Below are 19,027 nucleotides of genomic sequence, written 5' to 3'. Positions count from 1 at the left end.
GTTATTTTTTAAAATTTCACCAGAGAAATTTAATTGAATCTTCACCCTAACTTTAACCTATCTATAAAAACAAAAGTTTGAAAAAAAAATGGTTGAAAATATTATAAATTAAATTAAATCAAATCTCATAAAAATTAAATTTGAAAATATAAATATTAAATTGATTATTTTTTAAGTTTTATTTATTTATAAAAATCAGTATATAAGGAACCAAAAAAAGACAAGTAGTCTTAGGTTAAACACTTATCAATCCCAAAACGCAGAAGTCTCTTGCTCCTGTTTCTGCCGTCGTCCTTAGATCCGCCGCTCTGTTGACCTTCTTGAAGCAGTCATCTGTTGACCTTCTTGAAGCAGTCATCTGTACTTTTCTCGGTTAAATTGCTAACCATAGGTTGGTGGTAGATCTGCGTTTCTCCGTCAAACTGCAAAACATAGGTTGGTGGTAGATCTATGCTTCTCCGTCAAATGGCTAACAATAGGTTGGGGATGGAGAGATTCTAGCTGTAAGTTTTGCAAGTATTTATTTATTTATTTATCAGTTTGGTTGTTTTTGACTTGCAGGACAATGAAAACATGTAGGACAATGAAAACAAGGAGACGATATTATGGTAAAGACAGAATCAGTTGTCTACCTGATTGTCTTTTACTTCATATTTTGTCCAATTTGGAAGCGAAGCAAACTGTTCAAATATCCATCCTCTCCACTAGATGGAAGGATCTCTGGAAAAATATTTCCGTTCTTTCTTTGAGTAGAAACTTTCGAAACTTTCAATCTTTAGAAAGTTTCGCCACATTCGTTTCTCAATTTTTCTCTTCTCGCGATGACAAAACCTCTCTGCAAGCTCTCACTTTTGAGTGCACTCACTATTTTGACCCTAACCTGCTCAAAAGGATCATAAAATACTTGTTTTCACACAACATCCAACACTTGGATATGAAAGTGGCTTGCAGTCTTGAACACTTTCCACTCTGTACCAACTCTTCATATCATACTTTAACCTCTCTTAAACTTATTTCATGGGAAGAAGTGCAACAATGGGGTAGACTAAAACCAGTATTTCCGAATTCTCTTCAATTTCCCGCATTAACCTACTTGTCTTTACAATCCTTCACCTTTCGATGCACTACTGATGATGGCTATGCTGACCCCTTTTCCGTATTTCAAAGTTTGAATACTTTGATTATTGAATGTTGTTCACTTTATAATGAAAAAACCCGTGTTGAAGACAACCTATTCATATCAAGTGTCTCACTTGTTAATTTAACAATAGTATTGCCTGCCAATTACAAGTCTTATAAATTGAAGTTATCTACCCCAAATCTTTTTAGCTTTGATTTTACTGGTCATCCATTTCAGAATTTATGTGGGCACCATAACATTAGCAATACCAATTTCTCTTATATTAAACACGTAAAGATTCATTTACCATTCCACAAAGTCACAAATTTTCCTTCAATTCTATTCAATTGGCTTGTTGAGCTTGACCTTATGGAATCATTGGCAATCTCTTCAGAGACTCTTGAGGTACTTTAATTTGGTTTACTTAAAATTTAGTGCTTTCATTTTTTTTGAATATACTTGTCTAAATTGATCTTAATTCACCTTCATTCTTCATTGCTTAGATTCTCAAATTAATTCCTGATTCATGGAAGATTGATTTCCCTTATTTACATAATTTGAAGTTATTGGAAATAGAAATACATGAATTTTCATCTCTACCCGATGGAACAGAAGACTTTTTGCTTCAAAATGCACCGTCAGCAAAGAAAGTCATTTTCCCAGGGTAAATACTCTTGAGGACAATTGTTTAATTTAGCTTTTTGTTTTTGTTTTTTCTGTTTCCCTTACTCTCTCTTGTTATAACTTGTTATAACTTAGTATTAGTGCTGTTTGGTTTGACTTTTGAAAGGACCAAAAGCAATTTTAGGTTGATTCTACTTGAAGGTAGAATTTGTAGTTTCTACATTGTGTGTGATATTTATATTGAAATTAATTGTTCAACTCACTTTTACATTAGTTTATCCAAACATAAAAGCATCCAGTGGAATGGACCCCGTCTAAGGACGTATTCGGAGAATATCGGGTTTGATTCCCAGATTGAAACAAGTCCTTGGCTAGGGTAAACTTCTGCACCCTAGCCGGATTAGTGGCCCATCAATGTGGGTCGAACTGGTGCGAAAGCAAAAAAAACCAATTTTTATAGAATTAATTCTATCAAACTCAATTCTATTAGAATTAATTATGTCTATTGCCATGCTCTATAGTTAGAATTGAAATTAAATGGAAGTTGATTTTTATAAAACTTTTTTTATTGATATCATCTTTATTTTCGGTCTGATTTACAACATATATTGCCTCTATATTTTTACAGGCCTACTTTGAAGGATTTAATATGCAATGACTCATGGATCAATGAAGCAAAAACACGCCGAAAACAATCTCGACACTGACACGACGACACTGATAATAATTCAAAAAAATGAATAAATTAAACGTAAGTTTAAATGTCAGTGCATGTGTACTCAGACTTGTGCTACATAGGATTTTATGTCCAAGAGATTGAAAGGGTGTATGCAGTGACTAAGGCAATTTTTCAGAGAGATATGTTTCCATAGCATAGCATTATTAAGACTTATTTATTTTCTCTGCAACTTACTGAATTATTGTTTTTATTTTGTTTGTCAAGAAGATTTATATATTTCTAACATTTTTGTGTCATGTGTTTGTTCCTTCCATGTTGAATTTGGCTCTATTTTTCTCTCTATCTTTTTTCCCTATACTTCTAGTAAGAAACCCAGAAGAGAAAATAGTGCATAAATTTAGTCACTGAGGTGAGATTACAGAAATTATAAATTTAGTGACAAAGAAAAGTAATCTGTAATTTTATCTTGCCATTGAGGTGAGATTACAGAAGGCATTGAAATTGAAATAGCAAAAGGCATTGAAATTGAAATAGCATAATCTATCATGAGAAGTTTAAGAGAAAGAGGTGTCGACTATACTACTTACTAGTGTAATTAAACTCTGGTTAAGTACTGTACTTATTTCTCTATATTAATGAAGAAAATAAGACAATTAATCTTTAAATCTCTAAAAGCATTTATTTAATCACATGCTTATATGAATAACACATGTTTATAAAAAAATTAGTTATTAATAAATATTAAAAAATTTGATATATAAATAAATATTAATATGAATAACATTAGTTGCGAGAGTTGTTAAAAAAATTAGAGAAAGATATTTTGATTTAATAAAAATGCCTTTCACTTTTAGTAATAAAAAAGATATTTTAATTTAAGCAAATAGATCATTTTTATTATATTTTATTTCAATATATCATTTTATATTCACGTAAATTGAATCATAAAATTTTATAAGATTTTATATAAACTAAAATTAATAATAAAAATCTACATATAAAATTTAAAATAAAATCCCGAATAATAAGTTTATTCAAATTAATTGGTAAATTGAAAAATAAAGAAATTGATAAGTTTTCTTTCATTTCAATGTTATTCATAATTAATAAAAAATATATACCAGTTTTATATTAATTTAAAGCAAATAGAATATAATTCAATTTAAAAAAAAAGTGAAATTTGTTTAAAAATAACAACTATTTTTTATTTATAATAATTAATTTTTAAAAAATAACATTTTGAATCAGATTTTTTATTAAAAAATATAGAGAATTACAAATATGTGAGTTAGTTAAAATAAGTGATAGAATTTTTTTTTTTATAAGAGTAAGATATTATGATTTTCTAAAATAGAATTTAATTATTATAAAAAAAGATGGAACTATTTTAATAAATATGATAGTAGCTTTAAAAGAGTAATATAACCATTAGATCAAAACAAAATCAAGGGTTAATAAATGGTGTATTTTTGGTGTAATTTGATCTCTCCTCTAAAACAATTAAATAATTATAAAATAATTGTAAATAATATTTTCATGAGATTAGTAATTCAAATTAATATTATTAAACACAATTATAAATAATAATACACTGGCACAAATAAATAGTTACAAGAGGTAATAGTTTGTTACACAATATGTGATTGTTTGTTTTTTCCCTTGCTCTCATTAACCATATACAACCAACCATTCAAATAGATTTTTGAGATAATAATTAAAAAGATTAAATTATCCTTGAAAATTAACTTAAACAATCTAATATTTTTCGAATTACATGCATCTTCTAAATCTTGATATTTTCCTCTTTAGCATATATGATTTGATTTAATCCCAAATTCTTTAAAGTAATGTTGATGAATGGAAGTCACTCTTGGTCTTTCACACAAAATTTGGTTTTTTTTAGTGTATTTTTCAAACATGAAGATTTGTGTGAAAGATCCTGAATGACATCAATTTCTCAATATCACTTTGAAAAATTTGTGGCATTTGATGAAATTCTATAGGCAAAAGAGGAAGTTAAGATTTACAAGATAGATGCAATTCGAAAAAATATTAGATCATATAAGTTAATCTTTTTATTTTTCATCTCAAAAATATATTTAAATGAATGCAAGTTCAATGAGGGGTTAGTGAAACAAACAATCACATATGATATAACAAACTCAATTACAACATCAACAACATAAATAACATAAACAACATTTATCAACAACATACATACCTTTAATTTGTTGAAAGTATAATTCTTTCTGTCAGATTTAGATTTAAAATAGATAAGATTTGTTTTAGATTTAGATATATTTGATTTAAGTCTAAAATAGAATATATTTGATTTAGTTCCAAAATAGGTATTTTGGGCTTTTATAGTTTTGGGCTCTGGCTTAGGGAGAAAGCTAACTTAAATCTATAAATATGGAGTAACCCTTATTTTGTATTCATTCATTCATTCACAGTATTTAGTATTTACAGTTGCAAGTGAATAATAAAGTTTTCCACAGTTTGTAGGCATAGAGTTACTATGCAGAAAATCATTGTCTTCTTTCTTTCTTTCACTTTTCATATTTTCATCGTTATTGTGATAGAAATTCATCATAGATTTTGGTGGATTTCCAACATCTGGTATCAAGAGCTTCGGTTAATCGATTCAAGCGAAAAAACGATCAAGAAAGAAGAAGAATTCATGATGGCGGTGAATTATGGGAATGAGAATTATCCAGCGAGTCTTCCAATTCTAAAAGTAGATAACAATGAGAATTGGTGTAAGCGGATGAAGGACACACAAGGAGCATCAAAAATCATTTTGACATGAGACCAAAGACATTGGTTAGAGGACTCTTTGAGGTTTCTAAAAAGTGCAAAATCTCCTTCATATGACAAAAATTGAAGGATTTACACCTTGTTGAAGTTGGCTAAATTTTGGGAAAATGCATGAAATCAACATTGCTCAAAAATGTATTTTTTCCAAATGGGGCCAAGTTTTCAGCATTCAAACATCATTTCCATGATGATATGGGCCTCCCACGACCAAGACTAAGCCCACATCATTTTTTATCCATTTTTGGCATAATTTTATCTTATTTTAAGATTAAAATTAAAAAGAAAATGAAATGGATAAAGAATAGCTTGTATTCCAAGCATGACTCATTCAACTCTGTCCCAAAGCAAAGTACAGCAGAGGAGAAGAAGAAAATCAAGCCATGGTGGCTTAAAGGCAAAGCTACCAATGTTGAAAAAGTCAAGATTCCAAAAAAACTCATCAATGCTTTTGGCTTAGTTTCTAAGCACTCTAATGCTTATAAATAGGCTATAGCACTTCAGTAGTAAAGGAGACAGAGATAGAGAGCAAAACTCTTGCTTGTAACACACTTGTAATCTCTCAAAATATTCAAAGAATTTTGAAATTCAAATTCCAAATTTAAGTCACTTTCCATTCAAACTAAACACTCAAACACGTTCCTTGAGCTTCACTGAACATATCCAGATCATTTGCAAGCTCTGAAACTCCTTGAATCAAACTCTACAGGTCTCGATTCATCCAAACTAAAACTGACTTGTGTCTCATAACCCAAGCATATCTAGCACGATGTAGACATATATTTGAACTTGGTGTGGTGTGTAGATCATTTCTGGAGCTTTAATTGAGTTTTAGATGCTTACACACGAAGATACCATTTTAGGGTTCTTAAGCTAAAATTTGGGATCCTCTGATTCAGGAAAAATTAGAAGAAACCAATGACATATTTGAACTCAGGGGACGATTTTAAGCTTAACCATGGTCTCCTAAGTAATTTATATTGCTTGTATGAAATTTTGACATGTGCAGGTCTTGTAGCTACGGACGAAAACCGTCACTAAAGGCTTTACCTACAGTTGCAGAGCCTATAGCAACGGAGAGAGGAAGAAGATGAAGGCGTGGCAGGCTCTGGTTGGCCAGAATGCGCGCGCCAGCTTTTATTCAAATTCTTGGATCCTGTGTTGCGCTGTCCATACTTTTGTCATGCTCCTCAAAATCTGAGCCCTCTGATTCACTTCCAATCAGATCCAACGTGCCAGATCTCTCGCCACACCATACTCCTTCATTGATTTCCACACAGGATCAGTATCCTTTTTATTTTCTATTTTATTTTAATTTCTTTGTTAAATTAATTAAAAATAGTTTTAAAAATCCAAAAAATACACAAAAAATATTTTTAAACTTCTAAAAATATATATTATTTTCTGAAATAAAAATATTTTATTTTCTTCAAAATTTTAATATTTTGCATAATTAATTAGTATATATTTATATATTTGCTTTTTAATTATTCTAACCAATCAAAAAATCATAAAAAAAATTGTTCTTTATATAAAATATTGTTTATATATTATAAAATAATTTTGTACATATTTTGAATAATTTTCTCTCTAAGTTTTAATTATTTGTATAATTATTTGCATAATTATGTATTAATTAACTTAATCAATTTCAAATCAATTTCAAAAATTCCAAAAAAAATAGTTTTGTTTTAAAATTAATTGACAAATATTTTGTACATATTTTAAACTTAATTTCTAGGTTTAAATCTATTTTCATCTTTTTTCTTCATTTTAATTTAATTAATCATGCATTAATTATAATTAAAACCAATCATAAAAAAATCCAAAAACATGCCTTTTATTTCTCTTGCAATTTAAAATTCCTAGATAAATGTATAGGATGTCAAATTCATGTAAATAGGCTAGTTTACATTTTCCGCACAATCGATGTAATAGCGTAGATTTACTTTCCGCACTTTACATTTCCGCACTTTAATTTCCTGCAAATATAAACTGCGTGTATGTCAAAGATAAAATTGAACCGTTAGATCACTAACTTCAAAGATAAAATATCTGAATCCAATCACAATCACATTTGCACCTCTTAAGGTAATCCCTTTCTCATTCTTTCAAAATCAAAGTCAAATTCTACTGTTTTGAGTACAAAATCGAACCTTGCTTTTATATCCGATGAAAGGATAGATTTTTAAAGGAAATAGGATAAAGACCTTACAACTCAGGGTAGACCTCCTAGTTTGCTTGCTCAAATCAAAACAAACAAAATTCTCATACACTGTTGTTTTTCAAAACTATCCAAAAAAAAAGACAATACTTTGTATACGTCCAAACACGGATTATTACAAAGTTAACGTTCTTTTCAAAAACATCTTTCGAAAGATAAACAAGCATTTTGTATACATCCACACACGGATCATTACAAAATTCAATTTACAAAAGTATTTGGGAACCACATATGAGCAATTTCAGAGCAATTGAAAAGTGATCGAAAAACAAGTGAGCTAAGCAAACTTAAGAGCCCATGGATAACCATGGATACAAAGGGTGCTAACACCTTCCCTTTGTATAACCTACCCCCTTACCCAGAATTTCTTAAAGGTCTTTTTTCTGTGTCTTTTATAAACCTTTCCTTAATTGGATAAAATAAAAGGTCGGTGGCGACTCTGTGATATTTTCAGAAATGCGAAAGCATTAAAAAGAGTCAGTTCACGTATCTCTCCAGAACAGAGGTATGGCCCGGATTAAAAAACGGAGGTCCACAGTTGTGTTCAAGATCCCACTCTCCACGAAGTTGTCTCGTGCAGGGTTTTCTCAGGAACTCAACCCACTCTAAGCGAGATTGCCACAACGACCCATAGAGAATACACGTTCCCCTTGGCCTAATGACAATCCCTCAACTGATGTTTAAATTTCTTTTTGATTTTTTTATTTCCCACCAACAACAATATAAGTATAATATAATCATGGTAATTATACAATATTAGGAAATTGACATAAATAATAATAACCAACCATAAAAAACATCAAAACCAAATATAAAACCTAAAAATTTAAACCCTAAAACCCTAAGGTTATGAGAAACTCAAAATCTACATTATAGGGAAAATCCTAAAATCCTAAACCAATATCCTCAAATAATATTTTGAATAATACAGTGGAAAAACTTTTACAAGTTGGATGAAGGTGTCAAATTAGTCGGGCGAAACTTAAAGTATATACGGACCCAATTATTTTTCTAATGAGAGCAAATACCTGTTTCTAAGAAGTTCTTGTATTATTTCATTGTTTTTGCTATTATTGAATTTCTATAAATAAATCCTAAACAAATCCAATGAAACTAGCATAAATACCACAATTACACTCCAATGACATAAACTAGTTAAACTAATTAAATAATAAAACTTAAAATAATGTTTAATTAGCAAATGGAACGTTAGATTAATAAAAGTTATCCAATCCTCAAAATAATACAGAATTGCTATTCTAAGATTATTAGGCGGACACTATATTTAAAATGTCTTTAATTTTAATGTATTCTGTCGAAGCTGTGTCTAGGCGGGTTAAAATTTCTCCTAGTGGGGGCGGCCTGGAAGTTTTGGAAGTTGGTGGTAGATCCGGTTTGGTTAAAATACAATGGTTGTGGCGGTGTGTTGAAGTCAAATTGTTGGTTGGGGTACTGTGATGTGTGTTGGTCGAATGTGGTGTATTGCGGGTATTCTTCTTCTATGCCCATGTCGGGGGTCATTGGTGGTGATCTTGAAGAGCTCCCTACATGGAATTCTTGATTTTGTGGTTGAGTTTGGGATGGAAAAAACTGGTGGAGTTGTTGGGAATGTTGTTGGTAAAAAGGTGTTTGTGGTTGCATTGGTTGTTGGTGGTAACTTTGTTGTTGTTGTTGTTGGCGTTGTTGTGGGTAATGTTGTTGTTGGTAATTTGGTGGTGGTTGTTGTTGTTGTTGGTAATTTGGTGGCGGTGGTTGTTGTTGTTGTTGGTGGTAATTTGGTGGTGGTTGTTGTTGTCCTCCAAAATATGGAGGTTGTGCTCGCGGGTCAGCTAAATAGAAAGGGGCAGACACAATCATTTCAGGATTTGTGACCGATCTGTACCAGTTTACATAGTCAACAGTTGGCTTCATTTCTCCCTGCGCCACAGGAAATTCTAGAACCGTTTTTGATCGACGAGCCCATTTTTTACGCTGATCTATGGCAAAGGACTTGTAATTGTCTACGTACCACTGTTCGCTAACCTTCGCAAGAGGCCAACGTCCCAAACAGTCAGGCTCAGGTGGGTCAGGGATACCTTGATGCATGCCGAATTGGAGCTTGACACGGTCACTCGGGTGCATCTCCACAGTGGTGAACCGTATGATGGGTGATTTTGCGGTCCAAATAGCCGCCTCGTCAAGGTCGGGTACGTGGTCCAATTCCAAGTAAGGTCGCCAAATAAACTGCAAAGCAAATAATATTAATTTCAAAATATAGAAGATAGTTATTTTTAAAAATATATTTAGAAAATGGACATTTTGAGTGGTATTACCTCTTGGGGTCCAAGTCGATCTAATACTTGGCGGTAGAAAATGATTTTGGATACAGGCGTATTGCTGTAATCCATTCCGAGTGCATTGAACCTAAACACATTAAAAGATATAAATCAATATAGTTACAAATAATAATAGAATAAAAAGCAATAATTAAAATAAGATCCAAAAGTTACCTTGAAGCGTAAGGGAAGGCGTAACTGTTTGGATTTGCAGGGGCCAATACCGGCATTCTCCACCATGCCCATGCTTGTAGCAAGAATGCACATCCACTAAATGTACAACTATCCTTTTGTGCACATTTGCACAAGGAACTATAGAGGTATGCCAACACAGCCGAACCCCAACTATATGTCTTTATTGCATCAATGTCCCCAAGTAAACACAAGTACATAAAATTAACACTATTTCCCGTGCCTTCGGGAAATAGAAACTTACCAAACAACAACATAATATACATCCTAGTTTTCTGCAGTATAGTTTCTTCGTCAGAAGTCTGATCCAATTTAAGCCCATCATAAGCTAGCTGAAGGCCAGCAAGCTTTATAACTTGGCCCCTACCCCTTTGTCGCCCCTCACCCTCTATTAAATCCACACCCAACAATTCGACGCATAGGGCGTTTGGTTGTTGGACATTTCCATACACTGCCTTTCCATTTGTTTTGAGACCCAATAACATGTACACGTCCTCTAGAGTGACGGTACATTCACCCATTGGAAGGTGAAAAGTATGAGTCTCAGGCCTCCAACGCTCACACAATGCTAATATAAACTTCATATCAACTGAGGTATGTGTTAAGTTCATTACCTCACCAAATCCCGCACGTTTAACGTAGTCCTCAATCAAAGGGTCAGGAGCATTCATCTTACCAGCACGGGTCCTAAATCTTGTGACATCCTATAAAAAAAACACCTCCCATAAGTATTTGAAATTAGTAAATTTAAGTAAAAAAAATTAAGCGTTAACCCAAACTTACATAAGAGGCAATGTTTGCAATGTTTCCTCGATGCTCTTGACCCATAGTTAGGAGAGACATGTTTGTTGATGATGAAACACAAAGTTGCTCTGATGATAAGTTGCTCTGATGAAAGTATAAGAGGTGATGAAGAAAATGAACAACTTTGGGAACATATTTATAGCCAAAAAGCATAGGTTATTACGAGATTCCCTGCAGTGTGTTGTCTCGTCATGTCTGTGGTGGGGACGAGATTCCCTGCAGTGTGTTGTCTCGTCATGTCTGTGGTGGGGACGAGATTCCCTGCAGTGTGTTGTCTCGTCATGTCTGTGGTGGGGATGAGATTCCCTGCAGTGTGTTGTCTCGTCATGTCTGTGGTGGGGACGAGATTCCCTGCAGTGTGTTGTCTCGTCATGTCTGTGGTGGGGACGAGATTCCCTGCAGTGTCTTGTCTTGTCATGTTTATGTTAAACTATTGCATGCAGTGATTTATCATAATTTGCAATTCATTTAAAACATATAATTATAATAGATTTTGAGGATTTTATATTAAATTAGTGTAGATATATATATTATGGAAAACATTAATTCATTCATTCATTAAAAAGGTACATGAGTATCACTGCAAGAAACACAACAACACTTAATCTAAACTACTCGAGTATCACTGCAAGAACAAGTGGATCTTCAACGCCTCGGTTAACCTCTCCACTGTGTGTCCAAAACATTAGATCCACGTCCACATCGTCTTTCACACGGTCCCAATAATACATGTAGGTGCCTTCTGGATTATTATCCGTCAACGTAATGTATGGACAACGGTAATCTATCTGTTTAACTTTTCTGGTCGGACCATCTAGTTGACGAAACCCAGTGTTGATGGCTCTAACAATTCTCTGGAAATTCCAATGGGGGTTAAGGCAGACACGCATGTGACTGCCTTCCTCAAAAGAGACGACAGCCCAAACTGAGTTCATTTTTAGTGTTTGCTGTAAGAATGAAGAAAGAGTTGGTACTTCAACTCCACACACACACATCTTTATTTATAGTGGGTGAAATATAGAGGAAAATATTATATGCTCAGGGCATTTAATATTACGGTACAGAAGTAGCTGAAATTATTAATAACTTAAATACTAATTGGAAAGTTTGTAATAAAAACATTTCATTAATATATGCTCAGAGCATTTAATTGGACGGTACAGAATTAACTGAAATGATAAAGAAACTGCAACATCTAGGATATTACAACGGTTAGGACAATGTCTTCTCTGTCCTCCATCATGCGAGTGCATTGAATGTCGTCCTCCATTGTCTCCCACCAACGCTGTCTTTCAAGAAAAACACCTCCCCTTGTTCTAAGTCTCTTGATAGATCTGATTTGTTCGCCTGGACTCCACTCTCCCTCCAAAAACCCGAGAAGGTTTCTCTTAAGCTGGTCCATAGAATGAATGTTCCAAAACATTACCTGCATGGGAGGTTTGACGGCAGAGAAAATAACGTATCCGTTCCTTCGAACAATGGGAGGTTGATAGTCCAAACGCCTTGCAGGTGGTGGAGGCTCAGTAGTCCGGTGCGTGCTATCTGGCCTTATTCGAGATCTCATTTTTTCGTGTGTGTACTGATGCACACAGGAAACCCTAATTTATAGAGGGACAATTAGGGTTTCATATACAAGGGAAAAACATAAACAATAATTTTGAATAATAAAAATTAGGGCCCCACATGGTCCCCATCTATTTTCTGTCCTTCGCATGCGTCCGAAACGAGTTCCTGTACCCTAGCATGCGCCTGTAATGATTCCTGAAGCGATTCCTAATAGATTCCTGCAACGATTCCCCCTATCTTCATGCATGCAGCCCTATCTCTTGTGGCATGCATTAGTCATGTCAAAGTTACTATCTTGTGCATAATTATTGCTTCATTTCTTGCATGCATTACCCTTGTGTAAGAGGTGGGGACGAGATTCTCTTGTGGCATGCATTAGTCATGTCAAAGTTACTATCTTGTGCAGAATTATTGTTTCATTTCTTGCATGCATTACCCTTGTGTAAGAGGTGGTGCATGATATATAAGAACTACTTCACATACTATTTTTTACAACCAACACAATTCTCCCAAACATTTCTTCCTTTTACAACAAAATTCTCACATTTCTTCTTTCACAAACACATATCAAAATTATGGCATCCACCTCGCAGTTCAAAGTTCGTGTTCATATGAATGGTGAGACATACCACTGCGACACAAACGGTTTTCTATTTAGAAACACAAACTCAACACGTTTTGCTCTAAATAGACAATCAGATTTCTCTTATCTAAAAAGGAAAATCGAATCCAAAATAAGAGAACCAGTGTCTCAGATATTTTACCGACAACCCCTTCTTCAACCTAACAACTCAGTCATGTTTTGTCAATCACAGATAACAACTGACTTAGAGGTTCAAAACATGTTCCTCACCCATGAGTATTTTGGTTATGATTATCTTGAACTGTACATAGTGGTTGAACAAAATGCTCCTTCGCAAAATATTCAGTCACAAGTTATTGATCCTGTTGTTGACGACGAACAACAACCCGAACATGTCATTGACGAAGAAACTGATATAGAAGATGTTGTTGATGAGTTGGTGAATCGTGAATCCGAAGATGAAGGTGACGAAGAAGTTCCAGTACCGGATCGAGTACCAGATACACATGCATATTCACCTCTGGCACATTTCACAACGCTTAATTTAGGAGAGGACGAGCCATCGTCCGATATGTTCTACAACCCATATATGAGGTCAAGCGAGGAGTTAAAAGAGGGTGACACGTTTCGTTCGAAGGATGATTGTCTGTTGGCTATAAAAAATTGGCACTTAGCAAATTGTGTTGATTTTAAAGCCGATCGATCAAATCCAGAGAGAGTCACTATTGCATGCAAAAACCCGGAATGTGGATACATGCTGAAGGCATCATTCAGAAAGAAGTTTAACGTATGGGTGATACGTTCGATATCTCAAGCCCACACCTGCGTCACCACTAACATGGCGCAAGATCATCGAAAACTCAGTCATGACATGATATGTCATACCATCATTCCTCTGGTCGAAACTGACCCATCCCTAAAGGTGAAGACAATTATTTCTCATTGCGTTTCTGTGTTCAAATACAGACCTTCGTACAGAAAGGCTTGGTTGGCGAAACAGAAAGCAATTGAAAAAGTCTACGGCAACTGGGAGGAATCGTACCAACAACTTCCTCGCTATCTGGCTGCACTGCAATTGTATTCACCTGGGACTATTAGTATAGTGGAGACACTGCCGGCACAGTCCCAGGACGGAACCCCTCTCGAAGATAATGGAATTTTCCATAGACTATTATGGGCGTTTCGACCATGCATCGTCGGTTTTGGTTTTTGCAAGCCGATTATTCAAATTGATGGAACGTGGCTGTATGGGAAATACAAGGGAACTTTGTTGATGGCGGTCGCGCAGGATGGAAATAGCAACATTTTTCCAATAGCCTTTGTTTTGGTAGAAGGAGAAACAGCTGCTGCTTGGGGTTTCTTTTTGAAGAATCTCCGAGCTAGAGTCGCTCCACAACCTAATCTTTGTTTGATTTCTGACAGGCACGCTTCTATTGACAGCGCGTACAACAATCCGGCAAATGGTTGGCACAACCCTCCGTCTAAGCATGTCTACTGTATTAGGCATATAGCACAGAATTTTATGAGAGAGATCAAGGATAAAATTTTGAAGAACCACTTGGTGAACGCGGGGTATGCCTTAAACCAACCTGGATTTCAATACTACCGCCGAGAAATAGCGTTGACAAATCCAGATGCAGGGAGGTGGATTGACAGCATTGATAGAGCAAGATGGACTAGGTCATACGACGATGGGGCTAGGTGGGGCCACATGACTACAAATCTTGTGGAATCAATGAACGGGGTTTTCAAAGGCATACGAAACCTACCTATAACTGCCATTGTTAGTGCTACGTATTTTCGGATGGCTACTTTGTTCGTCACACGAGGTAAAAGGTGGAATTCAGTGTTACAAACGCAACAGGTCTACAGCGATGTGTGTATGAAATATATTCAACAAGAATCTGCCAAGGGTAACACTCACCGAGTGACCGAGTTCGACCGTCATGGCCACACCTTCAGTGTCAAAGAAACAATTGACCATTACCAGGGGCTTCCACGACAAGAGTATCGCGTCAATATCCCAGATCGTTGGTGCGACTGTGGCCAATTTCAAGCATACCGCATGCCTTGCTCCCATGTCCTTGCAGCATGTTCACATTCTCACTTTGATGCATTATCTTTGGTATCAGAAATATATAAAGTATCAACGTTGCTTAACGTATACGACAACTACTTTCCGGTGGTAGCAATGGAGGCATATTGGCCTGTGTACGAGGGGGAAACAGTTTGGCATAATGATTTAATGCGTCGGAATAAAAGCGGTCGACCAAACAGCAGGCGTATTAGAACCGAGATGGACGTAACTGAAAAAATGCAGAGGAAGTGTAGTATATGTCGTGAGGTAGGACATAATAGGACCAAATGTCCCAATCGTGGATCTAGTTCCACAACATAGTTATTAGTTTCAGTGATGTTTGTAATTTACTTTTTCAATGAAATGAACTTTTTTTTATAAATTTTATGGGTTACAACACAAAAACGATTACCAAAAAAATAAGGGATTCATGATACATATTGAAAGAAATTACCAAATATTACCATGGAAAAAATATTTGGAACCAATAAAATTTACAAACATTTAAGAGAAAATAATACCGAAAACATTAATATTGAAAGTAAAAAATGACCGAAAATATAATACCATGGAAAAAAAAAATTATTTAAAAAATCCATGTTGAAATAATATTTGAAAAAAAAAATACTAAAAAAAATTTAAGAGAAATTATGTTAAAGAAAAAAAATTACAAAAAAAAAAAAGAAAAAAAAAATAAGGGGGAGGTGTTGTCGCCGGGGGGGTGGCGACAACACCTAAAACATACACGTAGGCGCCAGGCCCACTGGCGAATTCCTTTATGGCCCATTGTTGTCGCCACCCCCCTGGCGACAACGTGTATTTTTTAGCAAAAAAGTGACATTTGTGTAATTTTTTTGAAAACCTAGTTATTTTTGGAATTTTTTTTAAAAATATGGTTATTCAAAAAAAAATTCCAATATTTACCGGTCATCCAATGAGACATTAAAATATTAAAATTTTGCATTAGAGTTTTTTGTTTTAAATAAAAAATTGAATGGGACACGGTATACAAGCAGATAGGGAGAACCACACAAACCTGAAGCATTCATTGTTGTCATACTCCATTTTTTAACCTAAGATCTCGCATTGCATTCGTATTATCTGCATATTATATTTTTTGTTCGATGTTTATTTTACTGTTTTTTTGAGTCAAATTTCGCGAATTCATATTTTCTCTAAAGTTTCGATTATTTCGTGTATTTTCTTTTGCATATAAATCTCCACGACGCCAATCAAATTTTTCTTTACCAGTCGAGGGATAATTACATTTGAAAGCCACGGAAAAATCGATAATATTAGAAGCGGATTTGAATTCTCGTTAAATTTGTATTTTCTGTTTGTTTTAAAATTGAAATCTTAATTTCTTATTTAAAATTTAATTTTGAGTAGTGTCACTTTAATTTTATATTTCTATTCAGATATCTAAAAGAATTTGATCTTTAACTTAAAGTCTCAAAAAATAATTATATTTAGTACTTCTTTTTTATTTAAATTGTGTTTAGTTCATGTTCTTTTAAATAAATAATTTGGTTTTAGTTTTTTTTTATTTAAGATAAAATCTCAAAAGTTGTTTGTTTTAGTGATCTTTATTTTTTTTATAAAAAAATAACATGTTTTTTTCAAAAAATATCATGGTTTCTAATTAAGGGTTTAGTAAAAATATATTAAAGTTTAATTTTTATTCTATGATTGCATTGTTGTTTCTAAAAAAAACTATTAAGTTAATTTATTTTATTATATTGTTTTTAAGTTATTTGATTTATTTTAAAATAAATTATTAAATTCAATTTAATTATTAAATTATTTTATTGTTATTAAATTAAAACTTTGTTTTATTTTATGATTTATTATTTATTATTATTATTATTAAAAAAAACTAAAACTAAACAGATTTGTTTCTTAAAAAAAAAGGGTAACGCATACTTTTTTCTTTTTTATATAAAGCATATACTATATACAAACTTTTTTAAAAAAGGTAGGAGAAAAAATAGTTCTAAAATATGTTAGAGTTTTGGATTTTTGACCTACCTGCCACCCCTTTGAAAAAAAATTCTGCAAATGCCACCCCCCAAAAATTATATCCTAAAATGCCACCATTTTTTTACTTTTCAGACTTTTTGCATTTTTTTTTTCTGAACGCAGCAGGTGTCCTCCGTTTGAAACGGAGGCCTTATAAAGCCCTTCATGTGGCCGCCATTTCAAATGGAGGTCACCTATTATTTTATTTTTTTTTGTTTTTTGTATTATCAATAATTTTAAATGTTTTTTTAAATAATAGTTATTATAAATAATTATTAAAAAATAAAAAATTAAATTTGTCAATAAAAATTAATTTATTTTGATACATAATAATATTTTATTAAATTTTTACTTAATAACAATATAATTATACTAATGTTATCTTATTAATTTATATTTAATAACAATATAATAATACAATATAAATAATAATACAATATAATAATAATAACAATATAATTGTTGCTTATAAAAAATTTTAAAAAATATTTGTTGTTAATCCATGCTTTCTCTCGCCTCATACGAAGACTTTCTGTTGCAATAAGTCTGCTGTCTATTCATTTGTTTTTGCAATGATATGATATGAAAAAAAATTTACATCAAGTTCAAAATTATTTGTGCTTTGCCTCTGAAATTTAATCAGTACTTTGAACTCGTCAATTATGCTAGCATATGTATATCCTCTGGTCACTATTATTATAAATAAATTTTATTTTATTTTTAATAAATTTGACTGTTAATATTATAGTCCATATAAAAATTAGATATATTAAAAGTCAAATGTAGTAAAAAAAAATAAAATTTGGTTATAATAGTGATAAGAAAAAGGGTGTATATCAAAATATGCTAGTATATTATTTTCCAGAAAAGGAAAAAATCTTGACGTAAAAGTGATACAATTATTTTTTTGTTGTTGTCAAGATACAACTAATATTAACAATTAAATATAATGTACGTTTCAAAGATGATAAATAAAATTGTAGGTATAATTATTATTATATTGTATTATTATTTATATTGTATTATTATATTGTTATTAAATATAAATTAATAAGATAACATTAGTATAATTATATTGTTATTAACTAAAAATTTAATAAAATATTATTATGTATCAAAATAAATTAATTTTTATTGACAAATTTAATTTTTTATTTTTTAATAATTTAAATAATTAAATTATATTTTTTAATAATTATTTATAATAACTATTATTTAAAAAAAACATTTAAAATTATTGATAATACAAAAAACAAAAAAAAAAAAAAAATAATAGGTGACCTCCATTTGAAATGGCGGCCACATGAAGGGCTTTATAAGGCCTCCGTTTCAAACGGAGGCCACCTGCTGCGTTCAGAAAAAAAAAATGCAAAAAGTCTGAAAAGTGAAAAAATGGTGGCATTTTGGGATATAATTTTTGGGAGGTGGCATTTGCAGAATTTTTTTTCAAAGGGGTGGCAGGTAGGGGTGCTCGCGGTGCGGTTTGGGCGGTTTTGACGAAAAAAATCATCCGAACCGCAAGAGAAAAAATAGTGCGGTTTGGTTTGGTTCGGTTGGCTTTTAAAAAAAATCCGAACCAAACCAAACCAAACTAATGCGGTTTGGTTCGGTTCGGTTGGTTCGGTTTTTTACAAATATTTTATTGAGCCATACATACACATATAGATGATAACATAATTTTGTATTTATACATTCATACACTATCAAATAACAACAAAACTCGTCATATTTTGACAACAATTTTTCATTTAATATGTAAAAATTAAATTAGAAAAAAGTGGAATATTAAACATAAAATAATAGCATAAAACAATATAAAAATTATTATAACAAAACAAAAAAATAGAAGAGACGAAAGATTAGTGAAAGTGAAAAAGAAAAAAAGTGTTGAGAGATTAAAGAAGATATGCGATAAAAACGAAACTGAAATACGGAACATTTACATAAAAATGAGAAGGTGAAAAAGAAAGAATATAAGAGAGTAGAGATTATAAAAGAAGATGGAAGATA

General features: G+C 32.5%; 1 protein-coding gene across 3 annotated transcripts; it reads left to right on the top strand.

The window, feature by feature from the left end:
• The first annotated feature begins 222 nt into the window (after positions 1-222).
• On the top strand, positions 223-2,719 carry LOC131636096 (F-box/LRR-repeat protein 13-like). 3 transcript variants are annotated; one of them, XM_058906748.1, is made up of 4 exons: positions 223-479; positions 562-1,525; positions 1,684-1,784; positions 2,373-2,719. In XM_058906748.1, exons 1-4 carry the CDS (start codon positions 451-453, stop codon positions 2,449-2,451), a joined length of 1,173 nt encoding a protein of 390 aa, XP_058762731.1. In that variant the 5' UTR covers positions 223-450; the 3' UTR covers positions 2,452-2,719. The 3 variants fall into 3 exon arrangements, with proteins under 3 accessions (XP_058762731.1, XP_058762730.1, XP_058762729.1); XM_058906747.1 differs by having other exon boundaries at positions 224-435; positions 1,624-1,784; XM_058906746.1 differs by having other exon boundaries at positions 224-479; positions 1,624-1,784.
• Positions 2,720-19,027: the final 16,308 nt, after the last annotated feature.

Source organism: Vicia villosa, unplaced genomic scaffold (assembly GCF_029867415.1).
Source record: "Vicia villosa cultivar HV-30 ecotype Madison, WI unplaced genomic scaffold, Vvil1.0 ctg.001632F_1_1, whole genome shotgun sequence".
NCBI classification, from domain to species: Eukaryota; Viridiplantae; Streptophyta; class Magnoliopsida; order Fabales; family Fabaceae; genus Vicia; species Vicia villosa.
Note: the sequence above shows the minus strand (reverse complement) of the source record. Positions and strands in the feature narration are given on the sequence as shown.

What these genes read in the sequence shown, in the direction of transcription:
- LOC131636096 (XM_058906746.1), top strand. Translation starts at nt 451, where the DNA reads ATGCTTCTCCGTCAAATGGCTAACAATAG. An exon ending in CGTCAAATGGCTAACAATAG is followed by an intron (nt 480 to 561) that starts GTTGGGGATGGA and finishes TTTGACTTGCAG; the next exon opens with GACAATGAAAACATGTAGGA. An exon ending in AAGAAAGTCATTTTCCCAGG is followed by an intron (nt 1,785 to 2,372) that starts GTAAATACTCTT and finishes ATATTTTTACAG; the next exon opens with GCCTACTTTGAAGGATTTAA.